General features: G+C 35.6%; 5 protein-coding genes across 8 annotated transcripts; 3 read left to right on the top strand and 2 right to left on the bottom strand.

The window, feature by feature from the left end:
* Window positions 1-1,738: 1,738 nt before the first annotated feature.
* On the top strand, window positions 1,739-3,897 carry LOC107226329 (pre-mRNA-splicing factor 18). The gene is made up of 4 exons (XM_015667109.2): window positions 1,739-2,128; window positions 2,271-2,555; window positions 2,710-3,138; window positions 3,288-3,897. Exons 1-4 carry the CDS (start codon window positions 2,066-2,068, stop codon window positions 3,525-3,527), a joined length of 1,017 nt encoding a protein of 338 aa, XP_015522595.2. The 5' UTR covers window positions 1,739-2,065; the 3' UTR covers window positions 3,528-3,897.
* Window positions 3,898-4,014: 117 nt separating this feature from the next.
* On the bottom strand, window positions 4,015-7,179 carry LOC107226362 (pyrroline-5-carboxylate reductase 1, mitochondrial). Of its 2 annotated transcripts, none has more exons than XM_015667155.2 (7): window positions 7,037-7,179; window positions 6,866-6,943; window positions 6,543-6,799; window positions 6,319-6,400; window positions 4,618-4,757; window positions 4,325-4,536; window positions 4,015-4,236 (listed from the first exon to the last, which is right to left on the bottom strand). In XM_015667155.2, the coding sequence occupies exons 1-7, from the start codon at window positions 7,062-7,064 to the stop codon at window positions 4,173-4,175; spliced, it is 861 nt and encodes a 286-aa protein (XP_015522641.1). In that variant the 5' UTR covers window positions 7,065-7,179; the 3' UTR covers window positions 4,015-4,172. The 2 variants fall into 2 exon arrangements, with proteins under 2 accessions (XP_015522641.1, XP_046600218.1); XM_046744262.1 differs by having other exon boundaries at window positions 6,866-6,958; window positions 7,037-7,141.
* On the top strand, window positions 4,827-6,321 carry LOC107226361 (zinc finger MIZ domain-containing protein 2). 3 transcript variants are annotated; one of them, XR_006905106.1, is made up of 5 exons: window positions 4,827-5,223; window positions 5,303-5,359; window positions 5,440-5,615; window positions 5,723-5,842; window positions 5,970-6,321. XR_006905106.1 is itself a non-coding variant. In XM_015667154.2 (5 exons), coding segments are annotated over exons 2-5 (534 nt in total). In that variant the 5' UTR covers window positions 5,093-5,223; window positions 5,303-5,358; the 3' UTR covers window positions 6,184-6,321. The 3 variants fall into 3 exon arrangements, 2 of the variants coding, with proteins under 2 accessions (XP_015522640.1, XP_046600276.1); XM_015667154.2 differs by having other exon boundaries at window positions 5,093-5,223; window positions 5,700-5,842; XM_046744320.1 differs by having other exon boundaries at window positions 5,097-5,223; window positions 5,303-5,615; window positions 5,700-5,842.
* Window positions 7,180-7,338: 159 nt separating the features above from the next.
* LOC107226326 lies at window positions 7,339-12,147 on the bottom strand. Its single transcript, XM_046739087.1, has 13 exons — window positions 12,012-12,147; window positions 11,541-11,794; window positions 11,247-11,328; window positions 10,922-11,058; window positions 10,543-10,754; window positions 10,305-10,371; window positions 9,284-9,386; window positions 8,984-9,097; window positions 8,642-8,895; window positions 8,493-8,574; window positions 8,241-8,380; window positions 7,903-8,114; window positions 7,339-7,833 (listed from the first exon to the last, which is right to left on the bottom strand). The coding sequence occupies exons 1-13, from the start codon at window positions 12,106-12,108 to the stop codon at window positions 7,770-7,772; spliced, it is 1,818 nt and encodes a 605-aa protein (XP_046595043.1). The 5' UTR covers window positions 12,109-12,147; the 3' UTR covers window positions 7,339-7,769.
* A 526-nt stretch (window positions 12,148-12,673) lies between these two features.
* On the top strand, window positions 12,674-13,920 carry LOC107226324 (mitochondrial transcription rescue factor 1). The gene is made up of 4 exons (XM_046744304.1): window positions 12,674-12,879; window positions 13,061-13,197; window positions 13,360-13,432; window positions 13,512-13,920. Exons 1-4 carry the CDS (start codon window positions 12,676-12,678, stop codon window positions 13,713-13,715), a joined length of 618 nt encoding a protein of 205 aa, XP_046600260.1. The 5' UTR covers window positions 12,674-12,675; the 3' UTR covers window positions 13,716-13,920.
* Window positions 13,921-13,960: the final 40 nt, after the last annotated feature.

Genomic DNA, 13,960 nt, shown 5'->3' with positions numbered 1-13,960 from the left:
GAATATGGAGTGAAATGACACATGCATCCTTAGGAAGCTACTGCATCGACACCATAATCAATAATGATAATATATTTATTATTCCAATTGTCTTCGAAACATCTCGCAATTTTCTCCTAACTGACTAACAAGTGAATCTCGGAGAAACAATAATATAACATATTAAACGATATGTCATATTACTGGTGGAGCATGTTCGAGTGACGATATAAACTTTTAATACACGGAGATCAGTTCATTACAATATAAATATATATATAAAAAATATATACGTATATTTATGGTAGACATGCAATGTTTCCTCCTGATAACAATTAGAAACGCATTAAATAAAAAAACATCTCACACATATAATTTGCCTACATTTTTCGTATATGTACCTCATTTCGCAAGCACTTGTCAAGCCGCAACATGTTGCTGCAATAATTAACGCCACAGCACGCGTCGATCATCGCGAGATTTCTGTTAATTAAAATCGAGTACTTATACCTACGAAAAAACGTGACTCACCCTCGTCGCTCATGGAACTTGGAAGCAACCACATGCTGTTGGCGTTGTGGCGTTGGTTGGCGTTGTTGACTTACGACTTTCGATGCTTCTGATCCATTCCGCCACAAAACAATACCATCGGCGTCAATTCGCTTTTAAACGTACATCTACACGCGCCACGTACACTTTGCAACGGATTCCAGTAACGGCAAATACGGATAATACAATCGGCATTATCGTCGAACAAATTCAAGTACTGAACATTCGAGATTCCAACGAACATTTCAAACGAACGCGACAAAACACAATCGCACCCGTGACAAAATGCGATCGTAACTGTAACAAAACACGATCGCAGCCGCGACGCCGCGGCGTATCAAAATATTAAAACGCGTAGTAAACCTGACCCGGTTATGTTTACCAACAAACAACCACCCCAGTCGTTCGATTGATAGAAAATATAGAAACTTATTCTCACAAATGAACACGACTTTATCCATGACTTAAAACGTCAGCCCATTCGATTCTGCACGTTGCATTTTACTAACAAATAATTAAAGCACGACGTACGTACGTATGTCGCATACCTGCCGATCAATCTACGCACCTCGGAGCGTCGCGTCCGATCGCCGATTGTTTTCAATACTCAGCGTACTTCACTTCGTCGCCTATTATATTATGACGAATCAAAGACACGACAGGGCATGGCCAGTTAGTTTTTTCCACCTCATTATGTTGTCGAAAATGTATGCTGACAAACTTTATAGAAATTATCAGAGGCATTCAGTAAACCACGTACGCACTATTCTTGAGACGTCGCGTGTCTGATTGCCTCTTATTTTTGTCGTACTGCAGAAAAATAATAAACGCACGACTGTTTGGGCATAAATAAATAAATAGTTCTGAAGTCACATTTTTACCGGCAAATATATCATTGATGATAGTCAAACTATTATTTTGTTTCATTTGTCATAGCCGAACCAACGAACGGATTTCCCGTCGATTGAAATTATACGGCCAGATGCGCGCAGCGTACATACAGCTACACTGGCCAATTCTGTCGGTCAAATTTTGGCTTAGGATAATAAGTAACTCCTAAAAATGTAGTCTGTACATCGATATTTCATTTCAACTTTCTACTTTCAGTTATTTACATTTCGAAAAAAACTGGCAAGTCGCTATACCTACTTACGAAATACGTGTGCGACAGTTTCATATGATATTATGTTTTGCTCCTTGTCGATTTACTTGCTCATTATGCTATCCTGCCATCTAGTGCTGTAAGAAAATAACTTTGTTTCGCCCTATCCATAAACAATGAACGTAGTTCGCTTACGCCATCTCTTTAAGATTTAGACAAACTAAATCAGCAAATCAGCTGTTTCGTGAAAAACAGAAATAGCCAAGAGGTTGTAGTTGTTCTGTTTTGATTATTACGTTTCTAAAACAAGTTTTAGAAAATTTGTAATGTTTTAAAACCATATATTGCACATCTGCTTATAAATAAAAATAATAATAAGAAAAATTTCAAAACAATTCGCATTGCCCCACAAATCTATCGCACAAATCGATTGCGATGGATATTTTGAAGGCAGAAATAATGAAAAAAAGGAAACAGCTGGAGGAGAGTAATATTTTGGTAGGTGAGAAGTAAGTCCTTAGATTTGCAGTCATTATATGAACCGTATTCTTCGTATCTTCTGTAAATCGATTACATGCAGTTTTCAGGTGAATGTAGAATAACCTAAAATTTTAACGATTGTCATATGATCCCGATACAGCATAACAATAAGAAATACTTTCGCCGTGGAGAACTGGCAGCAAAGGAACAAGAAGAATACTTGGAAAAGTATGGACACAAAAAGGACACGGTCAAATCCGACGTCAGCGATCACTCAGCGGATTCTATAGCGAACAATGGTCAGGAGCATTTAGCCTTGTCAAGGCCTGAAGTCATACGACGACTACGTGAACGGGGAGAACCGGTATTATTATTTGGTGAATCGGAGCTAGAAGCATTCAGAAGACTAAGAAAACGGGAAATACTTGAACCAGAAGTAAACAAGGTATGAGAAAGTTAATCGTTAAAAGTAAAAATCAACGATACAGTTAAAATTGCCATGTAAATGATTTGGGGGTTGATGTAAAATTCTCTGAGGGAATGCTTGATGTTGGTTTATTCTATTGTTGTTTTAACACTGCTCTTTGTTTGTCTCCTAGGGATTCCGTAATGATTTCCAAGAAGCTATGGAACAGGTTGACCAGGCATACCTTGATGAAATATTCGAATCGTCGAAACCGCAAGACGGAGAAGGTAAAGGCGATGTACACGTACCTGACGAAGGTGTGACCTATGACGATATACAGAAGATGTCTGCCAAGCTGAATTGTGGGGACAGGGAATACGACATGAATGTTATCACTCAGTTTTTACAATTCCTTGTAAAAATGTGGGGCAATCAGTTGAACAGTAGAGCTGCTATGGAAAAGAATAGCACTAGAGGAAAAATGGCTAGTGCTACATATGCTCAAACCCGAGAATACCTCAAACCCCTACTCAGAAAGTTGAAAAACAAGTCTCTACCTGAAGATATTACTGACAGTTTAACTGAAATAGTTAAACACCTTCTTGAGCGCAATTACATACTGGTAAATATGTCATGCTAGTTTAGAAAAGTGAATTAATGACGTATATTTTTCCTAATTTATCATTGAATCAACTTGACTCTCCATGATTAATGATAATGTGAATATAGCTGAAAATATGGATAATTTCAAATTGTGTCTATTCATTTCAGGCAAGCGATGCATATCTTCAAATGGCTATCGGAAACTCTCCTTGGCCAATTGGTGTGACTATGGTTGGTATTCATGCTCGTACCGGTCGTGAAAAAATTTTCTCCAAAAATGTTGCTCATGTGATGAACGACGAGACGCAGCGTAAGTATATACAGGCACTCAAGAGATTAATGACTAAATGCCAGGAATATTATCCTACGGATCCATCTCGATGCGTAGAATATGCAAAAACAAACTGAACTGTGTATGTATGTATGAAAATATATCTCAACTTTTGTATTACCTTGTATGTCATTGTAAATATATTTAATTTCAATAGATTAATAAATATTATATTACTTTAACTGTAAAGGATCTGGACTTGGCTTCATTTGAATCAAATGCACCTATAAATCGACGTAGTTTGGCATGTTTAGAAAAGTATATTGCAGATCAATCTATGTACTAGATCGGTCCTTATTTTGAACTTTTTCGAATTTTCACCAAACTACCCCCAAATTCGTTCCCAATAAATAAACGAATAAATAAAATTCTCTTTAAAAGGTTTCAGTTTTCGGGACTAAATATTTGCCAAAAACTCTATAAATGTGAGAAATTTCTAATTTGGGGTGAAAAATCGAAAAAGTATAAAATAAGGAGGATCCTAATATGTATGTATAAACAGATTTGATCTGGTCCATAAATTATTACTTCCCAGTTAACTTTGTCAATAAAGAAGTCAAGACAAAACGTGATACACGAAATCTTATAAATCATCTTTGAATTTCGATCAATTTGTTTTCTACACATCTGTCATTTATATTATTTTTCTTGTTATTCGGCAAAAGGATTTGATATAAATTATTGCATAGAAAGTTTATAACTTCCCATAACGAATCATATATCTATTTTTTGTCTAATTCCGATGATCGTTGTACAGCTGCTACAACAGCATTCATCAGTGCTGCTCTATAATAGACAAAAAAGCAAATATACGGTATATTTGAACTGAAGTTGAATGAAATTTTAATTTCTCCATTTCTTCAGTTAAACTTACCTAACACCTCCGTTTTCAATAGCATGTACTCCACAAATTGTTATACCACCTGGTGAACAGACTTCATCCTTGAGTTGTCCAGGATGTTTTTTAGTTTGCAGTAGCATTTTAGAAGCACCATAAAAACTTTGCCCAGCAAATTTTATGGCCAAATCTCTTGGGACTCCCATTCTAACAGCTCCGTCAGCTAACGCCTCAATCATTACATATACCTGCGAATAAATAAAACAAGTTTATTCATAATATGATATGAGCTGATACATTTCAAAATCACTTCTAAAGGATCGACTTACGTAAGCTGGGCCAGCACCAGAGAGTCCTGTTATAGGATTTATTAGGTCTTCCGGTACTTGCTCACAGATTCCAATACTTGACATTATTGTTGTGACAAGATCTGCATCTTGCTTTGTTGCTCCATGACCACAAGCGAACACTGAAAAAGGAACTTTATGATTAACTGTCCATTGACCCGTATCAACTACAGAATAGTTATTTACTTTATTTTACAGTTTCTATGAAAATCAATCAGATTGGGCAGATAGAGTTTAAATGCTCTGAAATTGAAATATAACTATAAGTTCTCGAGGGATGGCGACACCTATCCCCTCGAATATTGTACTTGCCCAAAAAAAAATGTAAGAATTATTGTTCAACCTGCAGTGTATGTGTATGTCCATCAGCACTGCCTAACTTGGGTAGCTGGCGAGTTTAGGTAGCAAATTAAGTATACAAAAGTTCTACACTCTTGTTAGTAAAGGTATTTACCTGGGCGTGGTGTGGGTCTTTTTTTCCTGTGTCTAATTTGTCTGACCTTTTGTGTTTATGCTACATTAGTGGGTAACCAGCAGAGAGTAGTTGATAAGTCGAGTGTCATACCAAAAGTTCACTGCAACGTTTAGGTAAAGGTCAAATACTGAGTTGATTTTCAGTTTCTTATTTTTCCTCTGTATAATCTATGCTTTGATTTTTATTTTACAGTGGATTATATTCAGTCGAGGTGCATGTCGACAGTTCAATAGCGTCGCATAGTTGAAAGTAAAATACTGGGAATTGATTTTCAAGTTCTGTTTTTTTCCTCTGTATAATTGATCTGTGCTTTCGTTTTTATTCAACAGTGTTTGATCAGTTAAGTTGGAAGGAAAGTATAGAAAAACTTTTGCTCGAAGGGATAGTATCGAAAGAAAAAAGCATGGCCAGAATAACGAAAATATTGAGCACCAACACTCCTAATAACAGAATCCAATCTGAGATTAATCAAGATACGTTGGAGCTGGAAGTAATGGAGGTGGAGGTAAGATACTGATTGAACAACATGGCTTCGTGGTGTAGTGAAATGTATGCCAGGTGCACAATAAGTAACAACTCGATCTCTCAGCTACCACTAAAATGCCCTCTCAGTTTGACTCGGATCACGATACCTGCACGGGGCTGTAATTGTGAACATATACAATGCTTCGATTTGCAATCTTATGTAATGCTGAACTACAAAGTTAAGTCATGGAAGTGTCCTATATGCAAGTAAGTTTATTTAGAATTTGGAAACGGTTTTACCTATTCGTAGAATTGTTTTACAAACAGCTACTTATTACAGCAAGAAAATTTTGTTTTTCGTTAGTGTTTAAAATCGTGTATTTCCCGTTTTTAGTAAAAATGCTGGACTTAAAGACTTGAGCGTGGACGAGTACATATTTGAAATTCTGGAGATTACTACGAGCATGTCAGATGTTGAAAGGGTAGTAATAGATTTAACAGCTCGCTGGAAAATAAAGATTTCAAAACCGAATGTTATAGATTTAACATCCGAGGGAGACAAGGACTGCCAAATTATACACTCAATAGTCAATTTAAGTTTAGAATGAAATGCTTTCAACGGCTTCGAAAAAATTTCCAATCAAAACGGTGTAATATGTAAATGTTGGCATATTTCGATTAGAACGATTTTTGTGGCATTATGTATGTACCTGCCCAATCTAAAATTGATTTCATTTCTTTACCAGTAGCACCGGCTCCAACCATTAATGCCATATTTGGCATAGTTCTGATTATTTTTGCCTTTGGTATAATCGGTAAGATTATCTAAAAAAAATTTATAATAAATAATATATTTTACAAATTGTACAAGTATGTAAGATGAAACAAATGTATGATAAAACCACATAGTGTAATATTGGTTTTATAAATTATGTATTCAATAAAACATGCTTGAAATTGCACGAACCTCCTCAAGTTTTGCCAACGATACTCCAGCTAACACCGAAACAAATAATTTTTCACCAATATTTAAAGATCCCAAATTTTGTTTAAGAGATTCCATTGCCTCTTTCAAAGATCCAGGTTTCACAAGGAGAAATATGGTATCTGTTTTTTGCACTACCTCAGCATTATTGGCGGATATATTTACACCCATTTCACGCCAATTTTCTTGCAACAATTTAACTGGCTCTGATACATGAAGTTTCGAAGCTTCCACTAAGCCTAGTAATCATATGAAATTGATTATTGAATTAAATCTACAGTCAGTGACTTGAGAAGTAATCTCACCATTGTTAATGATGCCATGGCCAATAGCTCTGGCAATGTTACCGCCTCCAATGAAGCCAATATCCTTCTTTAGAGTGGCTACACAGAATAAAACTATACTGCATATATCACAGTAGAATATAAGTAACACAAATACCATTATAGTTATTATAAAAAGATTGAACAGTTTACCAGAAATGCATTCGACGGTAGATTCCATGACACTATCTAGTTTTGTGATACAACTGTGAGGACAGAAAACTTTGAAACGACTGTGAGCGTTTGATGTGGGAATAGTTAGCAATGACCATGACAGCTATTCGCAACCAAACTGTCCATTTGCCAAGATGTTCAGCCAAAAGAAAACAAGCTTAATATAGACTTACATTATTTTGCATAAGCTAGAAAATTTTACCTATCACTATGTTCTAAATTATTCTCACTTTCCTCAGGAGTAAATGGTAATGTATGAACTCATACGTGAACACTCAATATGGAATTGTGCTTTTTATTAATAAACATTTAAAAAAGCAGGTACAAACATTTTTTAGTTAAGCGCATCCAATTTATATAAGAACAGAGCTATTACAAGGTGTCTTACATTAATACGTAGAAAAATGAGTTGGCAGAGTACGTAGAAAAATATTTTGCCAATAAAACTCTGACCAAATGGGTAAAGAGAAAAATACTACCCCTAGCTCATTTTTTTTCAATAGAGTTAATTTTAGTTGAACACGCACTTACTCTGCCCTTTTGCATTATCTTGTGACTCACGCAGCATTAAGATGATAACCCATTCGCATTTCACACAAAATTCACATACTTTATCAGGTCACATATTATGCACAAATTAAAAAAATTTCTCAGTACATGACTCACAAATAGGTTCATCTTGATATGTACATCCTTACTTTCCAGGAGTACTTTATTTATTAGTAATTTCTTCCGATCTCTTAACTGCTTCTTCAATTGCATCCATAAGCGCGGCTCTGAAAATTGAATAATCGTTATAAAACGGCATTGAATAAAATGCAAAAAATCAAAAAAGTTAGGCTCACCTAACGCCTGACTTTTCCATGGCATGCAGGCCACGAATAGATGTACCACCAGGAGAACAGACTTGATCTTTTAATTCACCTGGATGCTTCCCAGTTTCAAGTACCATTTTTGCAGATCCGTACATAGTCTGTGCGGCAAATTTAATCGCTAAATCTCGTGGCACACCCATTTTTACTGCACCATCAGCTAATGCCTCGATCATAATGTACATCTGAGAAATGGGAGAATACTTTTATTAAGTAGTCATGGTAATAAATCTGGACACAATTTCAATTTGTTATTTTCCGAATTGAAAGCACAACGTGAAAATAAGCGTATATTTAGATGAGATACTAACATAGGCAGGACCGCATCCCACGAGGCCGCTAGCTGCATTGAGCTGCAATTCAGGTATGAAGTTACACATTCCAAGCCCGGACATTATGGTCTTTACAGAGGCTATATCTTCCTCCGTCACGCTACTGTCTCCACTGAATACTGTAAACAAGAAATAAAAATTATTTTCTCAATTCTTAGGTAAGTACAAAAATACATTTGCTTTCTTGCTCAACAGAGTTTGTTCCATTAACAATATGAAGCTGCTACTTGCCTGCGCAACCCTCTCCAATTAACAAAGGCATATTCAAAGTCGACCGTATTATTCTGGCCTCAGGTACGACAGGCAGGATCACCTGAAATTAACAAATATTTTTTAGAATGATTGTTCTCATGTATATATCATTACAAAACGCACTTTACCTTTTTTAAAACTGACAAAGGTATCCCAGCCAGAACGGAAATGAATAATTTGTCTCGCACTGGTACTGACAAAGTATTCTTTATGCCAGTGGCTGCTGCATTTAAAGCGGTTGTTTTCACGGACAGAAATATGATATCACAATTTTCCACAACTTTTCCATTTTCGTTAGTTACTTTTGTCCCCAAATCCAGCCATGGTTTTTGCATCGGTTCGTAAGGTTCTGCTACATATATGCTGGGTGGTTCGACAAGCTCTATTTTCAGAAAATAAAGTCTATGATCAATAAAGTTCTTAGAGCAAATGACATAATATTAATTAGTATAATTTATTTGTATACTTACTACTTTTTAATATCCCATTGCCGATAGCTCTAGCAATATTTCCCCCGCCTATAAATCCGATACACCCTACTGTGCTCTTTGATGAGAATTTGCGCGATAGATTAATGAAATTTGCTAAAAAAAAAAAAAAAATAAACGTTAATGATAATTCAACAAATTAGCAATTACTGAACTTAAACATAGATGCAAATTTTTCGTTAAATAGGCCAAGTTTACGAGTGAATGTATGCTGATGACACAGGCATACGAAATTGCATGCGAAATAGAATAATCCCATAAGTATATAATGTCGTAATTTACCGTTTTCATATCTCAGGGCATGACTGCAACAAGAACAACACACCTTCCTCAAAATTAAACTTGATGACATCATGTCGAAATAGCGTTTGACAAATTCAACCAATCAAAAATAGAAAACTATATCCTATATATCAAACAAGAAAGGCAACAGTTTAATTGATGCAGAGCGAAATATATTCGGTACAAAATCGCGTTCCTATTCTGAAATCATACTCGGCCGTGTGCCATTAATTACGTAATAAATAAAAGACTATTACGACTGCACAGTGCTCCGTATTTATACCGGCCGCGTTTACGAATTAGACGCACGTGGCTGCTCTACTTGTCAGTTCAACGTAACTGGAAGGACTAAGTTTATGAAATCGAATTCTGTGCTGCGCAATGGGTCTTTATTATCTTCCGAATATGTTTGTTGACTCGAAAAGCTTAGGAATTTCGCCGGCAATGAATCAGCTGACGCGATGATGCATCGATGCGCCGATGCGCAAATAGCAACGTGAGTTCGGCCAACAATGTATGTCATGTACAATGTATGCACATGACACATGCATAAATACCTCCGCTGAATTTGAACTCGTTACAATTTCCAACTAGACCTTCCGCGGACTTTGTCACCAAATTTTACAATGCTAAGTAGACTATTTACATTATATTTAACAGGAATCTCACAATTTATGCATACTCATGCCTAGTCATACATAATCTGCAGCTGGTAATAATATTTGAATTATGGGAAGTAAAAACACTTTTACACGCAACACAAATTTAGTACTGGTTTGAAAATCTAAGGAATCCTGTGAATTAAGTGATGTCTACATCAAATACATCTCAACTTCCGATTCAATCTCACCATTTTTTTCAACCATCGGAAGTTTGATAATCTTCATAGTCTACGATACTTACATGTAATTATATCATATGACATCAAGTTATAATAATCAACATAAAATTATGCACTAGAAATTTGCTAGCGATTTTCATTTATTCTCTTCCCAACAATGTACATTCTACAAAGTCGTTACTTAGGCACGGAAGACAACTCATCTGATCTAGTTACTGCTGCTTCAATCGCGTTCATTAACGATCCCCTTAAATGACAGAACGAAATATGCAAGGCTGAATTACATTTTACATCATTGTTATGTAATTTATAAATGGTGTTGAAGGAAATTTAAACCAGTATGAAATAGGAAGAAAATGATACATTCTTCAAAGCGAGACAGTTAGACAATTAGTCAAAAAAGATTTAGTGTTCATACCTGATGCCACCTTGTTCTAGAGCATGAATTCCTCTAATTGTTGTGCCAGCTGGAGAGCAAACTTCATCTTTCAACTGGCCTGGATGCCGTCCTGTTTCTAATATCATTTTACCGGCTCCTACTAAAACTTGAGCAGCAAATTTTGTGGCCATCGGACGTGGGACACCCATTCTTACAGCGCCATCGGAAAGAGCTTCGGTTATCAAATACGCCTTTATGGAAAGATAGCCAAGAGTTATATTAGAACTACAATCTAGTCTAAGATAAATTTGTCAACTTATATTGAAAAACATGTTTTCCCAGTTATAAAATAGTCATATGATAAGTCTGATGTAAGTTTCTAGTACAAAAAAATAATAAACACTGTTACATTACATACATAGGCAGGACCAGAACCTGACAGTCCACCAACAGCATTCATTAGAGTTTCTGGTATGCTCTCGCTGATTCCCACATGTGAAAATAATGCATTTACCAAAATTTCGTCGTTAGCAGTTGTTCCTTTAGAACAGTAGACTGAAAATAAAATGAATGACATTGTGGTAATGAACGTTTCAATACTACAATCCTAGACCAAATGTCATATCAAAACACAATAACAAAAATTTGTTAACATGATTCATAATTGTTGTAACAATGATACATGGGAGTGTAGCAAGCTAGATGATGGCTATTTTATTCAAATTCAACTGGCTAATACATACCAGTGATACCCTCCCCGACCATCATAGGTGTATTCGGCATTGATCTAATAACTCTCGGTTGCTGCACAATGCGTTCTAATTTCTGGAATACATACCTGATTATGTTAATAGTAAATAAAAATAAAATCAACATAAAAACTAAACATAGACATTGGTTCATAGGTTTAAAGAAAAAGTTCAAAGTCTCAACTGCTTGTAAAACTGATAAATTTGATGATTGCTGTTATTTGTTTTAAAGTGAAAATCTATTTCACTAAGATTTTACTATTTCACAGTCTTACTTTTCCTACTTACTGTCTGAAGAACCTCAAGAGTCACGCCAACAAGTACGGACACATACAATTTGCTTGGAGGGCATTTAGTTATAGTTTTAGCAATACCAGCTAAAGCATCATCCAGCATTTGTGGTTTCATTGCGAGAAATATGACATCAGTATTTTCCACAACCTCTCCATTTTTCAGTGTTGCATGAGCCCCTAGATCGCTCCAGAAACCAAGCGTTCTGGTCGTTCTCCCAGATACCCAGACGTTATCAGCTTTTAATACGCCTATGCATGTGGGTATCAAAATATTTGACTCAAGACTTGTACTATTGTACACTTGCCTAATATTTATGAATACTACATAATCAACATTAATGTTTATTGGTACTAAAGCGTAATCATGTATGAACACCATTGTCTATTTGCTGCATAATCTGATGGCTGTGTGAAACGGTAAACTGGTATAGAATTATTCATTTTTAATTCAAAACTTGTACTGTACCTCTTCTTATGAGACCAGCACCAATGGCACTAGCCATATTTCCACCACCGATAAACCCAACTCTAAGGGACGTCAAATCTTGAGATACTTCTGCCATGATGCTTGTATATCAGTTTATGAATAGTTCAGTGACGGGCTGAAATAATTTCAAATCAAATTGAGACATAGTAGGTTTTCCAATAAGTGTCGATGAACCACATAACCCTAATGTAAACTGACTCAGGAGAATGAAATCCTGGGCTGGTGTTAGCTCCTATTACTTCACTGCAACAATTCAACGAATCAAATGAGCAAGTAGGTATTCTCCTTTGTTACAAAAGACGAATTTCCGTTCGCGAATTTCCGAAAAATCGCGATTAAATGCACTCGCTAACAACAGCGGTGCTTCAAAGTGCTTATGCCCTAGCATTGACAAAAACTAAACGAGCTACAATTTTTTGTTCTCTTTTTTCTGTTATTATTCTAATCCTCCCTCGCTTCAAAACTTTTAGCATATTCGATAAACGTGATGAGCTACATATGAATCGTTGATATGGAATTCGCAAAGAATAATCTCGGCGTCACGTCACATCGCAATGCTTTCGAGAAGTCGTTACCACTGCTAGTCTGTGCAATGGTGATATTCCTAGGATCGAAGCGAAAACTGTCCGTAACATAACCTAAAATGTTGTGTAGACGACTAATATTTTCAGTGTTAGAAAAAAGGTATTTATACTCGGGGGTGCAGGCGACCTATGTAACTTTTCGATATACAGATAAATGTTGTAATTTAAAACAATCAATCATTTGCAATGACATTGCCAGCCGAGAACGTAACCTAAAAATTATAAAAAGATTCAAACACGCAGGAAAAAAATCGAATGCAAAGGTACAGTCGATTTCTATAACATCTGCTATACTACTGAATTAATTAACTCGGTAATTATACTGTGCATTTGTGACGGCAATTATTGTAATTGTCAAAGCTGCGATCTATTACAAAATTGAAATATGTTCCATTTTCAAATGTAGAATAAAATGCTTTCTTGTATGTATTCACGTGGATATAGCAATCTGAAGAAGACGACGATGAAGATGATGATGATGTTGCTACGCAGCAAGATAAAACTTTACCTACAATATCCGTGCGCGTAACATCTCTTCGTGCAGATCTTCTACTCAAAGCTGGATTAAATATTGCTAGAAAGTAAGCAGTAATTGGAGTTTGTTCTTTGCTTATGCTCAGTGACAAATTTATATACAGCAATTCAATAGAGCTTGCACTTCCTATGGAAATAATTTTTTAACAGTGTATAAATTTCATTCAGTTACTGATCTTATTACAAAGTTTGCTAATGTTTTTCAACAGTAAAGTGGAAACGGCATTCTACGAAAGCAAGATACGAGTTAATGGGAAGAAACTATTGAAGAAAAGCAGTCAGGTTGGACCAATTTTATTCTTCAAGTGTGATATCGTTCCTAAATATTAATAATTTGCTCGTTTCTTTTACACTATTGTAGGTGTACATTGGGGATGAAATCGATTTGATACGTGGCCCTAGTCCTACGAACCCAAATTTTTTATTGGTTTCACGAGTTCAGTTGTTAGATGCGAAAGGAGATAATGAAAATGAAAATATACGTGTTAAGTTAACGAGACATAAATCTTTAGTTATTGAAAATTACGATGAACCTTGGAAACCAACAGCATCTACCGACAGCTAAGCTGACTTCACCAATAATTTGAACCTTAAATTTCTCAATTAAATATCTTATAGAGTAATAGATCCAATATTCAGAAAAAAAATTATGATTCATCTTTAGGTAGCATCTAGGAATTAGTCTAATTGTACTAATTCTAATAATGTTTATGGAATAAAATTTCATCTACCGGAAATTGTATGATAATAAAATCTACTACTACAATCTACACTACTATCTACATATTCGTAACTCTCCAAAATTATTAT

Source organism: Neodiprion lecontei, chromosome 1 (assembly GCF_021901455.1).
Source record: "Neodiprion lecontei isolate iyNeoLeco1 chromosome 1, iyNeoLeco1.1, whole genome shotgun sequence".
Lineage (NCBI taxonomy): Eukaryota > Metazoa > Arthropoda > Insecta > Hymenoptera > Diprionidae > Neodiprion > Neodiprion lecontei.
Note: the sequence above shows the minus strand (reverse complement) of the source record. Positions and strands in the feature narration are given on the sequence as shown.

Bases quoted from the DNA above. Each gene is read 5' to 3' on its own strand.
- LOC107226329 (XM_015667109.2), top strand. From the start codon at position 2,066: ATGGATATTTTGAAGGCAGAAATAATGAAAAAAAGGAAACAGCTGGAG. The intron at 2,129-2,270 runs GTAGGTGAGAAG...ATCCCGATACAG, and splicing joins TGGAGGAGAGTAATATTTTG to CATAACAATAAGAAATACTT. The intron at 2,556-2,709 runs GTATGAGAAAGT...TTTGTCTCCTAG, and splicing joins TTGAACCAGAAGTAAACAAG to GGATTCCGTAATGATTTCCA.
- LOC107226324 (XM_046744304.1), top strand. From the start codon at position 12,676: ATGTTGTGTAGACGACTAATATTTTCAGTGTTAGAAAAAAGGTATTTA. The intron at 13,198-13,359 runs GTAAGCAGTAAT...GTTTTTCAACAG, and splicing joins GGATTAAATATTGCTAGAAA to TAAAGTGGAAACGGCATTCT. The intron at 13,433-13,511 runs GTTGGACCAATT...ACACTATTGTAG, and splicing joins TATTGAAGAAAAGCAGTCAG to GTGTACATTGGGGATGAAAT.
- LOC107226326 (XM_046739087.1), bottom strand. From the start codon at position 12,108: ATGGCAGAAGTATCTCAAGATTTGACGTCCCTTAGAGTTGGGTTTATC. The intron at 10,372-10,542 runs GTATGAACACTA...CTGTCATTTAAG, and splicing joins CTAGAACAAGGTGGCATCAG to GGGATCGTTAATGAACGCGA. The intron at 8,575-8,641 runs GTAAAGTGCGTT...TGTTAATTTCAG, and splicing joins CTTTGTCAGTTTTAAAAAAG to GTGATCCTGCCTGTCGTACC.
- LOC107226362 (XM_046744262.1), bottom strand. From the start codon at position 7,064: ATGGAATCTACCGTCGAATGCATTTCTG. The intron at 6,800-6,865 runs GTGAGATTACTT...TATGATTACTAG, and splicing joins CCATGGCATCATTAACAATG to GCTTAGTGGAAGCTTCGAAA. The intron at 4,758-6,318 runs GTAAAGAAATGA...TTCCTTTTTCAG, and splicing joins GGTTGGAGCCGGTGCTACTG to TGTTCGCTTGTGGTCATGGA.
- LOC107226361 (XM_015667154.2), top strand. The intron at 5,616-5,699 runs GTAAGATACTGA...TCGATCTCTCAG, and splicing joins TGGAAGTAATGGAGGTGGAG to CTACCACTAAAATGCCCTCT. The intron at 5,843-5,969 runs GTAAGTTTATTT...TCCCGTTTTTAG, and splicing joins TGGAAGTGTCCTATATGCAA to TAAAAATGCTGGACTTAAAG.